The sequence below is a fragment of the Heteronotia binoei genome, chromosome 2, assembly GCF_032191835.1.
Source record: "Heteronotia binoei isolate CCM8104 ecotype False Entrance Well chromosome 2, APGP_CSIRO_Hbin_v1, whole genome shotgun sequence".
NCBI lineage: Eukaryota > Metazoa > Chordata > Lepidosauria > Squamata > Gekkonidae > Heteronotia > Heteronotia binoei.
Window position 1 is genome coordinate 170,023,833 of NC_083224.1, and position 23,118 is coordinate 170,046,950.

Below are 23,118 nucleotides of genomic sequence, written 5' to 3' on the forward strand. Positions count from 1 at the left end.
ACCAGACAGAGGGAAATATGAGTAAATGTGCAGGAATGCCCTGCATCAACCAGTCTATTGCCCTTTGTTATTAAACTTAAGCAAAGTTAAGCACTTTGATGTTCCACAGATTTCTGCTAATAAAAATTAAACATGTTCTCTACAAATGATAGCCACACAAATGCATAGAAGTATTATTCACATGTATTCCCCCACCCAAGATTCGTTTAGTGTAGAACGGAACAAAGTTACATCCAAAGGGAGGTTCATAAATAATTAGGGCTCTAGTTTTAAGACTCACTTTGAAAGAAGTGAGTCTGATGGCAGCAAAATTATTTTTTTAAATGCTTGTTTCACCAAAGCTGCCTATTAATTAATTTGTTCTCAGTGGCTGCTTCTTGGTGGCTTTGTGTTCCTTTCTTGCCCTAGTCTTAAATGGCCCACACTGTCATTTCATCAGATGGGCTGTGGTAATCCATGCAATTTTGTATAGGGTGGTCTATAACATGATGCCAGATGGGGCATTGTAATGTCTCCCATCATGTGTATTGCTTAAACTGCAGTCAGACTAGAAAACCATATGAACAAAACAGAGTTAGAGAAAGGAAGGGGGAAAGTGATATCAAGAACAGTATCAAAAACACCACAACAATGTACTCTACAAGTGCGGGGGTGGGGGTGGGAGGATCGCTGGCATCAGAAGGCAAACAGTGAATTCAAACTAGAGAACATGTTTTGTTCTTCCCCCACCCCAACCACTCACTCAACTGTACATTTCATGGACCACTAGATATCCTTACCATTTGGGCAGGAGAGGTCTTCCTCATGAGGTTGGAAACTGTTTAGAAGGGAGATGAGCCATGGCCAAATACTGCAGATTAAGAATAGGCATGTTTTTACATTTATGCAATATGCCAGTGTTTCTCTCATGCATTTCACTCTTCCTTCCTACAATGCTTCTCACTGTGCCCGAACAGCCTCCCTCCACTGCACTTCTATCAGGATGCATCCAATTTTTTGTCTTTAAAAAGAATAAACACTTCCTCTCTCATTCTCTTTTCCTGAAAACACCTAGCACCCATGCTGTTATGCATCAGTGCTATATTTGGCAAGGACCTTGGAATCATGTCGACTCGATGTTTGCCCTAAATAGATGTTAAAGTAGTAGTTGCATTTTATGAGATGTCTGACAGAGCTGTCATCACTCATCCCCCATTAGAATAATGCCTTCTCATTCTCCTTAGTTGACTGCCAACTGGCTTTTCTACTGCAGCAACATCTGCATGCACGGATGGGCAGACAACAGGAAAAAAGTGTCAGATTTCTCCTTTGGGATGGGGCCTGAAAAGGTAAATATGTCCTTGGAAGTCAGGGACACTTCTAAGGAACTACAGTTGCCTTTTCTTCTGAAAAACTCCTGAGAAATCCCTGGCTTTTCCCACATTGTCCAAAACCATTAGGCCTCCAACAGTTTGGATGTACAGCATTTCATTTTCCCCATTCATTGCAAAGTGCCAGCAAGCCCCAGTTTTTTCTGATGTGGGGCCTGAGGAGCTGTGCAGACAGCAAGCAGAAAGATTAGCAGCAGCTGTTTTCATTCGATGCTTATCTTCAGCAGCCACTGCCATCCTACACTATGTCCTTCTCTGAAAGACTGTTCAAGTCAAGAAAGAAGATGATGGGACAACTTGGGAAGTACCTGTACTTCTCCATGGTTCCATATTTCCTTGGATGAAATAGGGAATTAATTTGCTTTCTAGGGTCATAACAAGCAGGGCCAGATTTGGGATTAGAGTCCTTGGCCTCAATTCAGGGGCTTGGGGAGGGGGGAGCAGGTGGAACCCTGAAGAACGCATGACCATTTAAAGGAAGAGGCAGAAAATCATTAAGTCCAGACTAGTCTAAAATTACTTAACTGCACTATAAGTATATATTTTATCCATAACAAGTAGGTAGCACCTGTTATAACCCCATACTAATTAAATGGTGTCTACTGTATACCAAAGATTAAGAACCTCCAATTCAGATGTGAAGAACACTGTACAGGTTAATGCAGGCTGCACAGATCAGGTACTGAATAGTACAGGTGGTTGACACTATCCTGAAAGACCAAGATTAGCCTAATGGACAGAGGGCTCTTCAATACAACTAAGCACAAAAAATACGCCTTTTGTCTCCTTCAGCGGTTCACGGGGACATGATAACTGGAAGAGAAGATAGTGATCTTGAAATAAAAACCAGACTGCTGCATGCAAGCATTAAGCAGAATGACTGTTGCTTCTCCTTGCTGAAGGAAGTGTAGTTGTGGTCAGCCTGAGACAGGTTTCTATGGAGATGGGAGCCAAGTGCTTGTCAGCCCACCTGGTTACAATCAACGCAGCATTTTGGAACAGGAAGACTGACTCTCCCTGAACTACAAAAAAATCAAAGGTACATAACCCACCGTGAAAACCAGCTTCTATTATTAAATTATACAAGGGCAACAAAAATAAACACAAATTCCACCATCATAAATTACAAAAAACCCATAACTTTTAGTCTCCCTGAACTACGGCAGCTTCTGAGATGGAGGGTTTATAGTAGTGTTGATTTAGAAGTTACAAGGGCCAGAAGCAAGAAAGAGGGGAGGCTCCCCTTCCTTCTTTTGGCTCCACAGCAGCAGAAAGGGGCCACTGTGGGCTGGCCTGCAGGAGAACCTGGAGACTGAAGTCTTCAATCTCATTCTCCACCTTCCCCATGACTGGGCTGCTGCCAAAGCCTTCCTTCAGTCAGCTCCAGCTTCAATCAAGTGAAGACTGCAGCAGGGAAGAGAAGAGATCAGTACTGGGAGAAGTGCCAGGAGAAGGAGGAGGTGCTGGTGAGTTTCTGCAGAGACCCTGGTGTGGGACTCAGCTCCTTTGAGTTGCTTTGGTGGTGAAGCTTAACCCCCACTGCAGTGTTTGAGGCAGATGACATCCCAGTACTGGCTGCTGCATCCCCAAATCTTCCCTGAGCTGTAATCACTCCACCCCAGCAGTGATTCTGCCACATCCCCAAAACCCCTCCAAGCCACAATCACCTCACAATTGCAACCATGTGCCCTCTTTTCTCACCACTCGCAAGCTGCTGATGCTGCTGTTGCCTTCTGAAGAGGCTGAAGTTGGGTGCACCAACAGCAACCACAATTCCCCTCCTCATACAGGCCTCCTCTCCAGAAGGCAGGCTGGGGACAAGAGACAATGTTGGACTGTGATTCGGCTACCCCATCCACCTGGGACTTGAGCCAATCACTCAGGTATGCAGCCATGTGGTACATACACACCTTTGAGAAGACCTCAGGAGGGCAAGTGTGGGCCCAGGCAGGATAAGAGAAGGGACAATAAAGGAGAGGTGGTCCATAACTGGTTGGCAGGGTCCAATCCACCTATCTGATCACAGCTGGCACTTAACCAATAATCTGTGGAATGTTTTACGGGCATGGTTCTTGGCGGGTGATACCACAACCACTGATTACAATGAGGCATTCGTAAGTGGGCCTCTCACAGCCTGATGGCCAGGTGGGACCTGATTAATGATGTGGCAGCTAATCATAGGGCCCCACATCAAGGGCAGGTACAAACTATCCAGGGTGGTGAGGGGGGCTCAAACAGCCTGATGAGTGTACTGGAAATATAACCATGGCAAACGGAACTGTACCTGGAGCCAACCCTCTGCCACAGCCAACAACTAAGAAGATGGGGTGGTCATGCATGTCCCAACATTTTCTTCAGAAAGGCAGCTCTCTTCCTGGCAGACAGAGTGCATCTATCTAAATGGGGTCAGGGCGTTTGGCTTCATGGTATTTGCAGTTGATTGCTTTCTTGGGTACAGTTACAGGAGCTTTGATGAGAGCTGGACATTGTACCTGCCTCTGGTAGCAGTTTGGACATCAATTTTGGTGGCAGTTCCTATTTTAGGAGGAGGTGGTACCTGCATGTCTGCATTTTCAGGTAGGACCAGAACCAATGGGTTGAAATTAAATCAAAAGACTTTCCGGCTCAACATTAGGAAGAACTTCCTGACCGTTAGAGCAGTTCCTCAGTGAAACAGACTTCCTCAGGAGGTGGTGGGCTCTCCTTCCTTGGAGGTTTTTAAACAGAGGCTAGATGGCCATCTGACAGCAATGAGGATTCTGTGAATTTAGGGGCAGGTATCTGTGAGTTTCCTGTACTGTGCAGGGGGTTGGACTAGATGCCCCTGGAGGGTCCTTCTAACTCTATGATTCTACATCCCCTGGCCTGAGAATCCCCATAAGGAGTATTAAGGATGGGTCAGTTAAGCTTGGAAGCTGCTGGGTGGCTCTCACCTTCAGAAGGCAGGGGAATCAAGCTGTGGTTTCCATCCATGTGTGACCACAAGACTTGATATTCCACACTTCTCTCCCGCAGACGGGCTGGCTCGTTGGCCAATGGGCAGGTTGCCCGATGCAGGATCCATGCCCTATGCTGCACCAATGCTCCTGTGGTGGTGTTTAATAAAAGCTGTGGCCTGATTTTCTGCTTTGTGTGTTCCTTTGGCCTTGCTCCTTCCCTTGCCCCAGGACCAAAAGTATTACTCCTATCCCACGCTGGCCAATGAAGGATAGTAAGAGACCTTCTCTTAAATCAGCTACAGATCAAGAAAAGGGTGAGATCTGTACAACAGTTTCTGGTTCATAGTTTTGTCTTGGCCAACTACGCTATAAGAGCTCTCACTGAAATACTCACATTCTCCTATCACAAAGTTTTCATTAGTAGCTTGCTTTGCCCGAATGAACAACAACAAAAGATTACGAAATAAAGTCAAGACTCACTATTGTCGCTCGTCGACTACAGTTTCCTGAAATACACTGGGTCTTAGTTTCAGCCAGTCCATGGAGACTTTGAGAGCGGGTAGGGGATGAGAACCCCAAGATTCTTCCTGGTAATCATTCTGGAGTGGACATTTGCACAGGATTCCAAGGAAAGACACTGCGGATAAAAGATACGATGTTCTTCCATGGTGCATAGCTATCTTGCCACTGTACAAAGGGTGATGCTACTTTATGCTGAGAATGGGGCCAGTTCAAACAAGAAGAGGCACTGTACTACAGAACTTGTTCCCTGAGAATAATGACAAGAGTGGTGAGAAAGTACTTCTTCACCCAAAGGGTGATTCACATGGAATTCAGTGCCACAGGAGGTGGCGGCGGCTACAAGCATAGACAGCTTCAAGAGGGGACTGGATAAACATATGGAGCAGAGGTCCATCAGTGGCTATTAGCCACAGTGCATTGATAGAATGCTTTGTCTGGGGCAGTGATGCTCTGTATTCTTGGTGCTTGGGGGGGAGGGAGGCAACAGTGGGAGGGCTTCTAGTGTCCTAGCCCCACTGATGGACCTCCTGATGGCACCTGGTGTTGTTGTTGTTTTGGCCACTGTGTAACACAGAGTGTTGGACTGGATGGGCCATTGGCCTGATCCAACATGGCTTCTCTTACGTTCTTAAAGGGATGATGGATGACAGAAATGAAACAGGTTAAGTCTCCATCAACAGACAGTCATGAGACAAATCCTGCCCTGGAGAGGCAAGGCAGCTCAGAAAATACTTTATGGTGGGAAGAGTCAGCCTGTCCATGGAACTGGACAGCGTTGCCAGAAAGCCTACATGCTCCTCTCCCCTGTCATACTTACACCCAGTTACGGGAGAGAAGGAGTAAAACAAGTTGCTACTGCTGTTCCTGCCACATCTTTATTTTAATGGGCAGCAACAACAGCAATTCACAAACAGCTGGTACCATATAAGGAGGGTAACACCAAAATGAATCAGTGGAAGCAATAAAGGGCACAGCTTGTTGAGCAGCCCCTCAAGTAGTTCAGCTTCTTTCTCATACAACAGAAACCCTATTTGAGTCAGTTGGCTGCAAAGTAACACTTGAAATCACTGCCACCCTTTAATTTAGAGCAGTTCTTTCTCACGCAGCCCACCAGGGTAGAAATTCATCTTATGAGCCCAACAGCCTCGGCCAGGAAACCATCTGCCCTTGTGCAGACAAGCTACAGCAGTTTTGGTACTTACTGAAGAGAGCCAGCAGTTGCGTCCAACAGAGCTGCTCATCTTGGCTGTAACTGTGCTGCTCCGTCTCGTTGCTGAAGTCTCGCAAGTGATGCAGCTGAAACAGGTTGATGACGGTAATGTGGACTAGCTGCTGAGAATTGAAGGTTTTCTGGAACAGCAGCCGCTATAACAGAGGAAGAACATATACCTATAATTTCCTAAAAATATATAATATAAACAGTAAAATGTGACTGGAGGCTACCACCAAGCACCTTTTTAAAAAACACACACACTGTTCTGAACAAATGGATCTGCCTTGTACTGAATTACACCATTGATTTATCAAGGGTCATTACTGTCTACTGTAACTGGCCATGACTTTCCAGGTTCTCAGGCAGAAGACCACCACCTAATATCTAATCCCTTTAACTGGAGATGCCAGGGATGGAACTTGGGACCTTCTGCACACAAAGCAGATGCTCTGCCCCTAACTATGGCTCCTCCCCAAATGTTTCCTCAACATTCCATCAGACCAGGGGTGGCCAAACTTGCTTAATGCAAGAGCCACATAGAATAAATGTGGGGAGATTTGTTATCGCCCACCAAATCAAAAGATAGAGGATGATTATAATATGATGGAAGGCTTAAAGAGAGTGGCTAGACATAAAAACTGTGTCGTCATAGGTGATTTTAACTACCTGCAGATTGATTGGGTCAATATGTGTTTTGAGAGAAAGAGACTGAGTTTCTAGATGCTCTCAATGACTGTGCTATGGAGCAGATGGTCTCTGAACCTAACAAGGGTGGGGTGATCCTGGATTTGGTTCTAAGTAATGCCCAAGACTTGGTGAGAGATGTAAAAGTGATCGCACCACTTGGGAGCAGTGATCATAACGTTATTGATTTCACATAAACAGAGAGTTGCCCCAAAAGACCGGCACAACTACGTTTAACTTTAAAAGGGGTAAATTCTCTGAGATGAGGAGGCATGTGAAGAGGAAACTAAAAAAAAAAGGTAAATACAGTCAACACTCTTGGGGAAGCTTGGAGGCTATTTAAAACTACAATCCTAGAAGCTCAGATAAAATATATACCACAAGTTAGGAAAGGCACAAACAGGTATAAGAAAAGGCCTGCATGGTTAACAAACAAAGTAATGGAAGCTGTAAAAGGTAAGAAGGACTCTTTTAAGCGGTAGAAAGCTAGTCCAAGTGAGATTAATAAAAGGGAACACAGGCTGTGGCAAATCAAATGCAAGACTGATCAGGCAGGCAAAAAGGGACTACGAAGAGCATATTGCAAAAAACATAAAGACCAACAATAAAAATGTCTTCAAATATATTAGAAGCAGGAAACCAGACAGGGAGGCAGTGGGGCCCTTGGATGATCAAGGGGTCAAAGGATTACTGAAGGAGGATAGGGAAATGGCTAAGAAGCTGAATGAATTTTTTGCCTCCGTCTTCACTGTGGAAGATGAGAAGTGTTCGCCTGCTCCAGAATCACTTATATTGGAAGGGGTGTTGAAAGACCTGAGTCAGATTGAGGTGACAAGAGAGGAGGTCCTACAACTGATAGAAGAATTAAAAACTAATAAGTCACCAGGTCCGGATGGCATACATCCGAGAGTTCTGAAAGAACTCAAAGTTGAACTTGTGGATCTTCTAACAAAAATATGTAATCTTTCATTGAAATCTGCCTCCATTCCTGAGGACTGGAAGGTAGCAAATCTTACCCCCATCTTTAAAAAGGGATCCAGAGGAGATCTGGGAAACTACAGGCCAGTCAGTCTGACTTCAATATCGGGAAACCATGATCGGGAAACCATTATCAAGGACAGAATGAGTAGGCACACTGATGAACACGAATTATTGAGGAAGACTCAGCATGGGTTCTGTAAGGGAAGATCTTGCCTCACTAACCTGTTACATTTCTTTGAGGGGGTGAGCAAACATGTGGACAAAGGAGACCCGATAGATATTGTTTACCTTGACTTCCAGAAAGCTTTTGATAAAGTTCCTCATCAAAGGCTCCTTAGTAAGCTCAAGAGTCATGGAGTAAAAGGACAGGCCCTCTTGTGGATCAAAAACTGGCTAATTAATAGGAAGCAGAGAGTGAGTATAAATGGGCAGTCTTCGCAGTGCAGGACGGTAAGCAGTGGGGTGCCGCAGGGCTCAGTACTGGGTCCCATGCTCTTTAACTTGTTCAAAAATGATTTGGAGTTGAGAGTAAGCAGTGAAGTGGCCAAGTTTGCGGATGACACTAAATTGTTCAGGGTGGCGAGAACCAGAGAGGATTGTGAGGAACTCCAAAGGGATCTGTTGAGGCTGGGTGAGTGGGCGTCAACATGGCAGACGAGGGTCAATGTGGCCAAGTGCAAAGTAATGCACATTGGGGCTAAGAATCCCAGCTACAAATACAAGTTGATGGGGTGTGAACTGGCAGAGACTGACCAAGAGAGAGATCTTGGGGTCGTGGTAGATAACTCACTGAAAATGTCAAGACAGTGTGCAATTGCAATAAAGAAGGCCAACGCCATGCTGGGAATTATTAGGAAGGGAATTGAAAACAAATCAGCCAGTATCATAATGCCCCTGTATAAATCGATGGTGCAGTCTCATTTGGAATACTGTGTGCAATTCTGGTCCCCGCACCTCAAAAAGGATATTATAGCATTGGAAAAAGTCCAGAAAAGGGCAACTAGAATGATTAAAGGGTTGGAACACTTTCCTTATGAAGAAAGGTTAAAACGCTTGGAGCAACGTCGACTGCGGGGTGACATGATAAGAGGTTTACAAGATTATGCATGGGATGGAGAAAGTAGAGAAAGAAGTACTTTTCTCCTTTTCTCACAATACAAGAACTCGTGGGCATTCGATGAAATTGCTGAGCAGTCAGGTTAGAACGGATAAAAGGAAGTACTTCTTCACCCAAAGGGTGAGTAACATGTGGAATTCACTGCTGCAGAAGATGGTAGCAGCTACAAGCATAGTCAGCTTCAAGAGGGGGTTATATATATTTTAAAATTGTGGCCACTGTGTGACACAGAGTATTGGACTGGATGGGACACTGGCCTGAACCAACATGGCTTCTCTTATGTTCTTATGAGATTAGATTTATATCCCACTCTTCACTCTGAACCTCAGAGTGGCTCACAATCTCCTTTACCTTCCTCCCCCACAACGAACACCCTGTAAAGTAGGTGGGGCTGAGAGAGCTCTGTGAGAGCTATGGCTGACCCAAGGCCATTCTAGCAGCTGCAAGTGGAGGAGTGGGGAATCAAACCCAGTTTTCCCAGATAAGAGTCCACACACTTAACAACTAAACCAAACTGGCTCTCTGCTTTGTGTGCAGAATGAAGGCAGATTGGGGGAGGGAAAGATGAAAAGAAAGCATCTTTAACTTTAAATGTGTTCTCCAATCTGCCAGCTGGCTTGGTTTGGATAAGTGATTTAAAGAGACAAATGCCTTCTCCAAGTCAGCCTATGGAGCAGTAGGGGCTTTGAGAGCCACACAGTATGTGTGAAAGAGCCACATGTGACTTCCAAGTCACAGTTTGGCCACCCCTGCATCAGACTCTAGTATAGCCAAGATCTGAGGACAGGGCTGATCATAATTAAGGGACAGAACTACAATCACAGAAAGACCTCAAAGGGAGACAGCAGCTTTGCATTTCCTTCCAGTGCACCTCTTTACCTCATGGAAATGCACGACAGCCACCTTAGTTTTATTCACTGTACCTTGAAACTGGGAAAAGGAATAGGCATCTCTGTTCTTATTGTTTGGAGGAAAGGAACATGCGGCTGTGCGATCAGAACATGCTGGGTAATAGAGATGGACAAGAGAAGTTTACCCACACCCAATCCTTTCCTCAGCCAAGAGAATCCTAGCTCTTTTCTCAGTATACTATTGACCCTTGGGGTGAAACTGATCAATACTAAGCAAGCCCATGAATCCCCCTACCCCCGCCAACTCCCCCACAGTTTCAATATCTCTGAAAATTTAACTCCTCTACCCAAGCAAACACTCCTAGACATTCTGCCTGGCTGACTAGACTCAGACTGGCTCGCTGGTATATAACGGACCACTGACAGAGACTAAGGAAACAGATGGGATGATGACTAAAAAGCAAGCAGGGGGGAAAGGAAGACATGGAAAGTGTCTGACTAAATACAATCTGAAAGCCAACTCTGCAATAGTTATGGTGGTGAAGAAAGGCTGTTTCTAAAACACTTTTGTGTCTGCTCAGGGCCACTCCAGCAGAACTTTTCTAATTGATGAAGAGGCCCCTAAGTAGTGAACTCCAAGCGTAACTAGCTAGTATCCTAGGTTACCTTCTCAAACTTGTTTACAAAGCAATGTTATAAATAAAATGGCTCATACCTACTCCAAATTTGGGACTCTAGGTGGAATACAGTATTCTGTCAATTATCACAACCTGAGGTAACTGACAAGGTGCTTAGAGAAATAAGGTATACCACATGCATCTTTGCCCATCTTAGCTAAAACACCTCACTGAGGGGGAGCAGTGTATTGGTCCAAGAATGGTCGCAGGTGAGCTGCCTTCCCACACTTGGTACAGACTAGAGCTGTACCAAGATAATAAATTTCAGCATCACTGAACATACTTTCTTCCTCCAAGGAGCTCATAATTTTACAGTGGGCTGTCCTCACAGCCATTTGGGGAGGTTAAATCAAGAGAGAAAGATTTGCTCAAGGCCATTTGGCAAACTTAATGACTTGGACTTGGGTTCCTCTGAGCCACAGGTAACCACTGTTGTGCTTCAGTTTTAAGGACCAGCATGGTGCAGCAGCAAAGACTGTTGAGCCAAGACCAGGGAGAAGCACATTCAAACCCCAACTCTGCCTGAAACTGCCCTGAGTGACAGTCTCTGACTAGCCTACCTCACAGGGTAGCAGTCAAGCAGGAGAGGGATATAAGCCATCCTGAACTCCATAAGGAGGATCAAGGTAAAAATGTGGTAAACAACATTTAAGATTTCAGCCATGTGCTTTAAAGCAGCTATTGACAAAAACTGAACACCACACCGGCTGTATTCTTGGTCTTTAAGGTATCAGCAAATGGAGAGCCACTGTAAAGCCAGCTATAAGTCACCACCACATTCAAGGCATGTCCAATTCATTTCGATAAAGAGGTCAACTGCTGAAGATTTCCTTTTGACACAATGTGCAAGATTTATCAGGTTATGAGGCAAGGCAATCAAACCCATAGCCAAAGCTTCAGTTGTGCCATTAGTTAAGAAAAATTAAGGGTATTAAGGAGACAAACATTCTGCAGTGTATATAAGACAAGAGAGCTAGTTATGATAAGCTTCCTACAAAGCTGCAGTACATGAGTTAGAATATTTTGCCTTCTGACTACTGTGGCTTGACATTTAACTTGATTGTAACTTAAAATGCAATAGGTGCACTGACTGAAGGTTATATTATGAACACATGTCACCAGGAAACAAAAATATCCTAAAATGAGTTAAAATACTCAAATGCTTGATTCTACAGATCAGACCAGAATAGCATCAGCATACCATTTAGGTATTGGGAGAGCTTATACGGAAAGCAAGAAGAAATTAAAGAAGTCTCTATGTAAATGACCCTAGGCAGGGCATTCTATAAAGGAGGATGCCACCACACACACCACACAGAAGATCCCATCAACCTCATTTGGTAAGGGAAAGAATCCACCATGGGAAATGGAGAAGAAATCAAATAAACAAAACAAGGAAGATCCAAGAAGATGAAGAGGTAAAGATGGGAGAAGGTGCTCCCAAAAATCTGCATTACCCTGGCAAGGGAAAACACTCAAGACTACCCAACTACCTAACTGGGCCTCAGTTCAACAAAGAATTTTTTACAGAACCAACCTTGAACTGCTCCTCTAACTTCTCACGAAGAGGGTTCAACTTCTCCAAGTTCTTACTCAGGTACACATGACCATGGAATTTTATAAATGCCTTGATGAAATCGGACACTCCCCATTGAGTCTTCACCTCATCACGACTACAATCGGAAAGGGGGAGGGGGGAATAGTATTTTAGTTTTAAAACACACAAACCAGGTTCTTATATATATATATATATATATCTTGCTGGCCAGTCTCTTCTTAAGGGAAATGTGCACACAAGTGGTATTCCCTGTGACTGTTCCTCCCATAACACTAAAGATTAATATTAAACTTCTTAGAATCTCTCAAATCTCCCTTTGTGCAGAACAGGAGTGACCAACTTGGGTTCTCAAACTTCCATCTAGACGTCATGAAAGTAGTTGGTTCTAACCACTAAACCTAAACAGTCTGAGATCAGCATACCTGCAGGACCGCTCTTCCCGGTATACCCCCCAAAGAGAGTTACACTCTAGTGATCCGTGCCCAAAGAGCGTCTGGCTGTCCTCAACCAGATCCAGGGCTCCAACCTGGTGGAACACACTGCCAAGTGAGATCCAGGCCCTATGGGATTTGATGCAGTTCCACAGGGCCTGCAAAACAAAGTTGTTCCACTGGGCTTATGGGTGAAGACAGCAATGGGGCTCTATCTCTGACCAGCTTCCTCTTCTTTCCTCTTTCTTCCTTTTCTCCCTCTCCTTCAGGGATGACAGATTATACTACTGAGAGTTTATACTACTCTCCCCTGAGATTTTATGCCATCTTTTAACTATGCTCTTGTTTATTATGTGTGTGTGTGTATATATATATATATAAAATGTATTTATTGTAGTCATGTATTAGAAATAGCGATGTTTGAATTGTTTAAATGTTTTTATCAATGTTACCTGCTCTGAGCCTGGTTAAAGGGGAAAGCAGTATACAAATCCAATAAAATAGATACATAAATAAATATAACAAATATTCATCTATCAAGTCCAAAGAGAGGTGCAACATTAAAAAGAATGAAATTTCTTAGAATTAGACTGTATCACAAGAACATGGTTGAAGATGAAGTCAAAAATCTCTTTTCTGACTTCACTCCTCCATATGTACTTGGTACAGTTAATGACAATTGTGTACAAGATACGTATACAAATCAAGATGCTCAGATAGAAACTGATGGTGCTTTCACATGAGTAGCTACTTTGCATTTATTAAAATATTTACAGACCACCTTTTCTCAGCTGAGATTCAAGGCCTTATAGGATCACATCCTAGAACAGAAAAGCTTTGCTTCTGCTGCTAGCCCACTAGCAGCCCATATACAGGCATGGTGTCTGATATGTACAACTGCACTGCCTAAGGCTATGCAACAGGCTACTGTACAAAGACCATACCAGCCTTACCTTTCCAGTGCTTTAGAAAGTGCTTTTTGTAGATTGGTAGAGGCAGCTGGGAAAGGAAACTTCACAGCAATGCTTCTGCAGTAGTAGAAAATTGTGGTCAGGTGGTCTCCTTTGGAGGATGCCAAAATAGCCAACTGATTATAAGGCTGACCTAAGTAAGGCAACAAAAAGAAGGGGGGGAGTCTCTTCTAGAACTCTCAACTTAGTTTTGCAACTACAAATTCAACATTCAGACAAAGACTTGTTTTTGGCAGCCTCAGGCTATAATCCTAAACACACTTACCTGGAAGAAAGCCATTTGATTATAGTGGGACTTACATTTGAGTAGACATTCAAAGGACTGTGCTGCCAGTCTACTTACTCAAATGGCAGACATAACTTTAAAAACCTAAATATTTTGTTAGTAAATGAGCAATGTATTCCATCTTGTATTCAGTTTAGAAAAAAACATATGCTTTTCAACTACATAACAAAATCCACTTTTAAACAATTTCAGCATGAATTAAATATTAACCTGACAGAATACATCAAAAGAAACAAACATCTTTTGACATCCCTTTATCAATGTTGATGAAAATCAACTCCATTGACAGCACCACTTTCTTTAGGAAATGGGACAATATGTTTAGTACCCAAAGATGAATCCGCCCCCTTATGTTAAATACAATCTGTACCAGTTCAAAAGAGAACTTTTATAAAGTGGTATTTAGCTCCATACAGGTTGCATAAAATCTTTGGGGTAGATAAATATATGTTTAAAATGTGGAATGAAGTCTGCAGATTTGCGATGCATATAATGGACATGCCCATTTATTAAGAGACTGACCTTTATAATTGTCAGTTTTTGTTACAAGCTATAACTGCACACCTGTGGAATATCAATGATGCTGCATTTCTGTTGTATTCTATGTTTGATATAAGAACCCCGTGGCGCAGAGTGATAAAGCTGCAGTACGGCAGTCTGAACTCTCTGCTCATGACCTGAGTTTGATCCCGGCAAAAGCTGGTTTCAGGTAGCCAGCTCAGGTTGACTTAGCCTTCCATCCTTCCGAGGTCGGTAAAATGAGTACCCAGCTTGCTGGGGGGAAAGTGTAGATGACTGGGGAAGGCAATGGCAAACTACCCCGTAAAAAGTCTGCCACAAAAACGTGAAAGCAACGTCACCCCAGAGTCGGAAACGACTGGTGCTTGCAAAGGGGGATTACCTTTACCTTTTAGTGTTTGAAAATGTTTTGCATTCCCTATGAGAAGAAACTCCTAATTTAATCTGGGAGGGGTTTTCACAGGATGAGGCAACAATCAGAAAGGCTCTGCACTTTACAGAAAAATTCTATCCAACGGTGATGAAAGTACTTATTTGAGCAGGATGTCACCCATGTCCAGGAAGGGGATGGAGTGTAAAAAGGAAAGGTGGGGGGAGAGGAACAGAGTAGGCAGGCTGTTCAAAAATGGAAGGGGGGATTAAGAAACCAAAATAGGTGATTGAAGACAAGAGTGTTTGAACAAAATGAAGAGAAATGGAGGGTTTTCCTAAAAGAGGGGGAAAATACATAGACAGTTCTAATAGGAAAAAAAAATTAAAACTATCCTAGGGAACTTTTTCAATGGAAACTCAATGCAGGCATTAATAAAAAAAAATGGTTCAAATATGATATTCTACCCAGTGTAACACACTGGCCCATTTACTACAGTTTCTTTAGGGAAAAAGAGGTGCATCACTATGTTCAACAAACCAGAAATGAATGCTATGATAAATATGTTCACATGGAATCTTTAGCAAATATCTTGTAGGTGCAGTAATCGTTTCTCACCATGGGCACTGCAGGGTATTAACTGAGGATGGTATTGGGATTTAACACCCTTAGCTATATGCTTGCATTTAAAAAGAACAGAGAAGCATGTGCTTAAAGCACCAATTCAGAACTGACAACTCAGCACACATGGATTACATTTCACAAACTCACCATTGGAGGGAACAAGCTGAGCCGCATGCCTATAGTAGGACTCAGCCTGACTGGTCTGATTCCTGTAGCGAGCTGAAAAAAAAAAAACCCCAAGAAGGAAGGTATCATGGAATGTTGTCTGGTCAAGTAATATGCCAGTACATACCCACGAGACAGGATTTCTGTACTACAGATTACTGATCTATCCAATTTGAGCTTCATAAAGTCATCATATAAATTGGAAGACAAAAATGCCCTGACCTGGATAGTCTAGGCAAGCCTGATCTTGTCAGATCTCAGAAGCTAAGCAGGAACAACCCTGGCATGTATTTGGATGGGAGACCTCCAGAGAATACCAGAGTCAAGTGGCAGAGGCAGGCTAACAAGCCACTTCTCTGAAAGTTCTCCATTCCCCAGCAGGAGTCACCAGAGGTTGCCATGACTTACAGGCACAGAAGCACAAACACACACACACAACACAAAAACATCAAAAAAGCTCCCCAAAAAATGAAGATGACAACTGTAGATTTATACCCCACCCTGAGACTCTGAATCAGAGAGCAGCTTACAATTTCCTTTATCTTCTTCCCCCACAACAGACACCCTGTGAGGTGGGTGGGGCTGAGAGAGCTCTCACAGCAGCTGCCCTTTCAAGGACAACCTCTGCAAAAGCTATGGCTGACCCAAGGCCTTTCCAGCAGCTGCAAGTGAAGGAGTGGTGAATCAAACCCAGTTCTCCCAGATAAGAGTCCACACACTTAACCGCTACGCCAAACTGAAGACAGAAGTCACACCCAACCTTAATCATACTAACTGAATGAAACCTTCTTGTACCAAAAAAGGGAATACCAAATGTTTGTATGGGGCTGGAGGGGGGGGGGGGGAGAGACAAACTGAGGATGGCCATAGCTATTTTAGCATGTATCCTAACCACTCTGCTCAGACAGGTTTGGGGGTGGGGGTGGGGAGAGAAACTTCCCTCCAGTCCAAAGATCCTTTTCCATTATAGGAAAAGACTTGTTTTGAGTCCAGGAGCACCTTAAAGACTTCCAAGGTATAAACGTTCTACAGCCCAAGAACCTTTTGTCAGAGAGACTGTACCCTGGAATTCTTGTTGGTCATGAAGGTGCTGCTGGACTCAAATCCTGCTCTTCTACTGCAGACCAACACAGCTATCTGCCTGAAAGTTTGCACTCAGTGGCTGGATACAAGCCAGCATCCCACAGTGAATTTCAATCTCGCTTGGCTGACACTGGACTAGTAGACCTTAGTATGTACCAGCAAGGCAATCATTTGTCATGATTTTCTTTGCCTCTTCCAAATACAGTTTTGCACTGCTGTTAAAACTCTTCACATGAACTACACTTTCCCCTGTCTCCAAAACTCATCAGGTCAAACTTCAGTCCTTTCTGTACAAGCAGGCGGAAAAGAACAGCACAATTCTACAAACAAAAAAAGTGCTTTCTGCAACAGTCACTTGAGGGACAGGCAATAACTGGTAAAGAAACAAGCGTGCAATATCATTAAACTGCCTGACCTTGAAGCAACCAGTTTCAACCAGTCCCTGCTCAAGAACTAGAGGGTCCCCCCCCTCAACTGTTGAGATCAACAATGCTTTTCCTTACATGGTCCAGTTCTGTTCTCCCAGACCACCACAATTCCTTTCCCAATTGCTTCCAGAAGCTGCATCTTACTCACTGTCACAGGTAATACTGTACAGAGCATTGCGGCTTTTCTGCCCTTATGACTCACCAATGTCTCCAAGATGGACAAGGCAGTGCTGGCAAATATATGAGCAGGAGCTAGATTGTGGCTTCACAATGGCGCTGGTGTGCGTCTGTTTATTGCTGATAATCCCCAGTTGAGAGGACTTCACACGACAGGGCAAATCTACATTAAACACTGTGCACAGTTCCTGCAGCAGCTGGAATGAGAAACAACAAAGTTTTAGTAGTCGAGTCAGACAGACATGGTTGTTTCATCAGGCCTCCTACAGAGAATCGGGCCTTGAGCAACCTCTATTATTCTCCCATCATCATCTCCTCAAATGAAAAGCTTTTGCTTGAGATTAAGAGTGCATGGAAATTTAACATTTGCAGAGAACATATTCATTCCTGCTACAATCATTTCCCACCTTCGCAGCTAATGTCAGATGAGAGGCATTTGCTCAGTTGTAGAATACACGCTTGCATCCAGAAGGTCCCAGAATCCAATCTCTGGTATCTCACAAAGTTAGGAGAGATTTCTACCCGAGACACTAGAAAGTACAGAATATTGAGCTTTGGATCAGCTAATAGCCTGACTGAGAATACAGGAGCTTTAAAAAGGATCTAATGTTCTGGCAAAACGCAGAATTTACTGCAAACACACACAATAAGAGTTGCATAAAATGAAGTAGAAAAAAATGTATTGCTTTCAGAATACATTAATCTGGAAAAAAGTCCATCTTTTCCCCTCCCATACATACTACAAAGTTATGGAATTGTAAGACTGTTTCCAAAACACAGCAATTATAGGGAAGTGGCAGGCCACCATGCTAGTCAAGCACCAAACAGTACAATGTGGCCATGTACCAACAAGGCAGAGATCTCTGCCTACTCAGGGAATTCTCTAGTTGTGCAGGGGGAAAAAAATTCAAACCTAGCCAGATCAGGACTGACTATGCCCCAGGATAATGGATGCCGCAAGCACATGACAGACAATTAGAAGAGGAAAGGAAGAAGGCTGGTGGATCTGGCTTAAATCCTGAAGAGGGAGACTGGGAGCAGGATTTCCAAATAAATTTCCTTGGACCGCATTTCCTTGCAGACCTCCCAGCTTGCCAACTACTAAGGCAAGGCAGCTATGCTTTGAAACTTCAGAGTAGAATATTTTAAGAAACTTCTTTTTACACGGGGACTAGGAATGCCACATTAAAATCCTAAATTTTGCACTGAATTATGACTGTTATTTGGTGGCTACAATTCAGGGAGATTTCAGAACTTGCAGTGTTTGCTATATTCAAACCAAAAATCTCAGAAGGCAAAAGCTTGCCGGTCAGGAGCAAATGGGTCAGAAACTGATCAGAAACTGATCTGTGCAGCGCAAAGCCGTGTAGCCTAAACGCCTGAAACCCCCCTCTTCTGGAGAAATTTTCCAGTCACTTTAAGGATTTTCCACTGCTACAGGAATGCCATTGCTAAGCCTCAGCAGACTCACCTGTGTATAGAAGCCACTAGCTGCCTCTAGGAACAAAGAGAGGTTTGCCTGGACTTCGCTCCGATTTGGATTTGCTCGGTTTTTTGCTTGACCCTGTAGAGTTGTGATCTGATTCTTAAAGGCATGATTCCACCTGAGGAAAGGAAGGGAAGTTTCACTCTTTTATGTGACACAAAAATGACTCACTGAATGATACCAGCCCGTATAAGAACAAGGAGGTGAAAGTGCTGTTTTAATAAAGCATCTCAGAGTAAAGATATTATGATCTGATGCACAGCCTTAAAATGAACCCAAAACAAGAGCAATAAAAGTCAAAGAGTGTTGTTTTCCCTTCTCTCTTACAAAACTGGGGTGAAAATAGTTATTAGACATAGGGACATTCAGCATATCTGCTTTAGGGCTTTCTAATGTCTGGCACAAGTTTTATCCTTTGAAACAGAAAGCTGGGTTTCTTCCTACTGTTTTCTTACTCTTTTTCAAGTTCCAAACAACATACTCTGTTGTTTGATGGGTCTCATTAGCCTGCATCAAACAGAGGTACCAGAGCAGCCACTGAGGAAATCGGATCACTCATTATATTAAGTACAAAAATAAGAGAGAGTTTCTTAGATAATGGTTCATGCCACTTCTGGTGCCCCCCCCCCCCATGTAACAAACAAAAAATCAGGGGTATGAATGACAACAGGTTTTGGCAGCAAATTTTGGTGACAGGTCAAGCCTTTTGAACCTACCAGTTCTCAAGTATTTGTAAAATGACCCCTCCAGTAAAGCTAGTTGCTGACCAATGCTCTGAGACATGAAGCCCAAAATAGGCCAGGTCATCAAGAGCAGGGCAATTATGAGTGGCTGAATTCTCAGAAGGAGATGCCATCTAGCAGGCATATGAGAGCACAAAAGCCCGTCCCAGTCTCCAAAGGTTTAGCTCACATCTCATCGGCATCTACAAGCACAGCCTCCAACTTTCCCACAAGTAACACTGTTAGACAAAGTATACAATATGCTCTGAACTATTGGTACTGTGTGTTCTGGAGCCAACTGATGCCAACATGCCCATCCCCCTCCTCTTCATCACTATCATCCCATTCAACGTAACAACCAGCACCTTGCTGAAATCCATTAAAAGAGAAATCTTGCATTACATATAGTAACTAGTAGCAGAGGATTAGTCAACCAGCACTTCTTGTATTGTACAATCATGCACACATGAAATTGCCTTATACTGAGTGAGACCACTGGTCCATCAAGGTCACTATTATCTGTTTTGACTGGCAACAGCTCTCTGCGGTCTAAGGCAGAGCTCTGTCTCATTACCTGTTGACTAGTCTTTTTCACTGGAGATCTTGGGAGGGGAGTTAAAACTGGCACCTGAATTCTAAGCGGAATGTCCTAAATGTCATTTGAGTCCTAAAGGAGCACTAATCCTCCCCCCACAAAAAACGAAAGATGCTTTAAGTTTCAGAAGTCAGGTATTTCCTAAGGTTTCAAGGGCTGCCTGCAAGACCCAGATCTCAGCTATCTAGCTTCTCAGATTTTGATTAGGTTACAAGCAATGCTCCCTCTAAACTGTGGAGTCTTGTGAGCAAGAATTCTACTTCGTGAGCTACTGGGGTGAAAGTTGTGAACGACTGCGTAAATTAGTTTGCTCTGGAGCCATTTTTACTCAGCTAATACAAAAATGTGTGAGCTGGAGGTTAAAAAACTCTGAGCTAGCTCACACTTAACTCAGCGACAAGGCACCTAAGTATTCACAAAAAGGTATCTCACTTTCAGTTATGCACAGGTCTTGGATAGCTTACCAACAGCCTTTAGGAAAAATCAATGAAGAAGATACCTTAAATGTGGTGTCACAATACCGTTTAAAAAAGAACTGACAAACTTGGTAAGCACAGCCATAGATAAGGAACTGTTACTTTCATTGGGAAACACAGCTAGAATCTCACTGAAAATTCTGTATTGAACAACTCTGATGCAGCAGATTACTCTTTTCCATCCCTCCCACTCAATGAAGAAGTTTCATCGCTAAAATTTCTGTTACACAGTTTTGTTTTGCAAATGTCTTGGGCATGTGTTATACACACTGACAGCTACTTAAAATACAAAGATGAGGAAGAGAAAAAGCAGTGGAAGTTAGTATCACACACATTTTTAGCCAAACCAAGAACACTGCCTGGGGAGAAAAAATACACTAAGATCTGTCAGATGTTTTAAAGTGCCTAAGTGGAAAGACAACTAATAGATTGCTTATCAATATGGGGCAGAATCGGTACAATTCAGGCTCCTTAAAATGAAACAGACATGTTTGAGCAAAAACACTTACAGATCTTGTTCTACTTTTTTGTCCAATGCATATTCCAAATCTGTAACTAGCATTTTCTGGTATAAGTCCTGCAAAGCCTGTCTGGAAGTCCAGACTTCAGCTGGACCCAGCTTCGAATCTGAGGAACAAAAAACAGTAAGGATTTATGATGGCATCAGTACAAATTAATTTTTCCCTGCTCCCTTAATGAAGAAAGGCTTTGCCACGATACAAATACCCTCTTTATTACATCAGCGAAAGCAGCCTGTTGCCATATAAAGAGATATTTTTACTCTGAACCTCTTTAGTTGAAGGAGGTGCAGGTGTAGAATCAGCATGGTATACCTGGGTTGGGATGTCAGATACCAGGTGCATGGCCCCACTCAGCCATGAAGCTCACTGGATAGCCTTGTTTAATTAGCACACTCTTATCCTGCCCTTCCTCAAAGGTGGCTCAGGATGGTGTACACTGTTCTCTCCTCTTCCATTTTTTCCCCTTTCAGCAACCCTGTGAGGTAGATTGTTGGGTTGCCCAACGCCCGCCACTACCCTCTCAGTCTAACAAATCTCACAAGGTTGTTGTGAGGGTAAAATAGAAGAAGAGAGAGGACAATGTACACAGTTCTGAGCCAGCTTGGGAAAGTCTAAGATACAAATCCATTAAAAAACAGAGGTGCCAATACATGGATTTGCTTACTTTGCAGCAAAGATATTATTCTGGTGTGGAGGTCTTTTTGGACATAGTTTTAAGAAGCTAGTACTTTCCTGCATTTGTTTTTAGGTTCAGAAGAGAGGGTGAGTTTCTTAGTTTTGGTGGTGGCTCAACTGGAGGCAGAAGGAAAAGTAGGACTTGATGAACAAGTTCGTGCACTGTGATATCATGGTTATGGAGAAGCAGGCTACCTACGTTTTTGAGTGTTTTACAGTAAAAGATAAAGTTCATTACCTGTCATGTCAGCCTTCAGGACTTCTGCCTGCCTGCAAGTAGAAAGCACAACAGAAAGAGTTACAACAAACAACGTCTGATGATGAAGGTAAACAACTGAGGCCATGCAGAACTCAGGTCTCCAATTCTTTATTGACTGAGTGCAGCTTCTCTGGAATTTAAAATGTTGATTTAGTATTTTCTATAAAATACTAAGGAGGAATAATAAGGTGACCTACTCTGAGGTTCTCAAATGCAGGTCACTGTCAGACCAACCGGCTGAGATTAGCTAATCAGCAATTTTCTAGAAAGGCACACTAGCCCACATTGTAATATTTCTATTCAAGCGAATCACAGTCTTCTTCACCCTCCACTTCCACTGTATTAAGCATCCCTGAAGACTACTTGCTCAGTTTTCAGCTATGCAGTCTTGCCAAAGTTCCAACAGTTTTTTCCTGAAATTTAGATCCAAGTGTTAATGCTATTTTAATTCTATTACGAGGTCTTGTATCAGCATTAGAACATATACAAGTACTGACAACATATATGGAAAAGGTGAGTTCCAAATGTTACCTCCCAGATGGTGGCTGACGGGATTATCCTACAATAGTGGTACCCAGGTGTATTCCTTGAGTTTACTGCTTACCATCCAACCTCCCCTATACTTGATGAGATTAACTGCAATGGTAATTCTGTGGCCTTGACTCCTCCAAAAAATCAGGTACTCCTTTTGATGGGAAGTCTGATGCAGGTTTGATCAGCTCAAATACCACTTCCTAGTGTGAAGCATTAGACAAGAAAGTATCCCCTTCTTTCAACCTCTCTCACATCTAGCTGCTCACTTGTTTGTTTTTTTTAATTTTAAAATTAAGCTAATGTATCCCAGTTTCTGTATCTCCTTGGGTGGTCACTGACACAACTTGTTAACTTTTCTAGTCCTCATGTAATATGCTTCAACATTATTCCACACAGAGGTCTTCAAGAGTCTAGTTTACACAGAACAGGAGGTTCAAAGTAACAGCAAGTATCTCTTTTAGCTCTTGACCAAAGAGCATTTTGAGGGGACGTTTTATGTAATTGGCCAAGTTTATATACCCCAAACAAATAATGCAACACAGAATAAAAGGTTAGCACCCTGGTCAGCTCTTCTCCATGACTCACTGGAGCATATCTGGCTAAGATTACACCCTTCACAGAAATAAAAGTTAGACTTCAAAACAATATCACCTACTTTCCATGTGAGAGCAGTCACAGTTCTGCCTAAGGATTTTGCAGTACCAAGCAGACTGTTTTCTGGTTCTATCAAATATAACAGAAGTGATCCAGTAAATATTGGTAAATAGTGCTAATGTGGACCTTCTTTGCAATTATGTCAGATATCTGTACTAGTGCTGAAAATACTGCCAAGCTGTGAAGAAAGTCCCACAAAGGCAGTAGCTACTGGTAGCCCATAAATCTCT

The 23,118-nt window shown here is 43.1% G+C and overlaps 1 protein-coding gene across 2 annotated transcripts in view; it reads right to left on the reverse strand.

Moving 5' to 3' along the window:
• Positions 1–23,118, reverse strand: part of SMG7 (SMG7 nonsense mediated mRNA decay factor) — a 77,274-nt gene that overhangs the window by 26,569 nt on the left and 27,587 nt on the right. For both annotated transcript variants that reach the window (XM_060232412.1, XM_060232413.1), the window contains exons 2-11: positions 21,680–21,711; positions 20,755–20,872; positions 18,438–18,570; positions 16,992–17,163; positions 15,261–15,332; positions 13,297–13,447; positions 11,892–12,027; positions 6,034–6,196; positions 4,790–4,946; positions 780–850 (exon numbers count right to left, since the gene is read on the reverse strand). In XM_060232412.1, the coding sequence (XP_060088395.1) occupies positions 780–850; positions 4,790–4,946; positions 6,034–6,196; positions 11,892–12,027; positions 13,297–13,447; positions 15,261–15,332; positions 16,992–17,163; positions 18,438–18,570; positions 20,755–20,872; positions 21,680–21,711 (1,205 nt within the window). The remainder of the gene's footprint in view (positions 1–779; positions 851–4,789; positions 4,947–6,033; positions 6,197–11,891; positions 12,028–13,296; positions 13,448–15,260; positions 15,333–16,991; positions 17,164–18,437; positions 18,571–20,754; positions 20,873–21,679; positions 21,712–23,118) is intronic.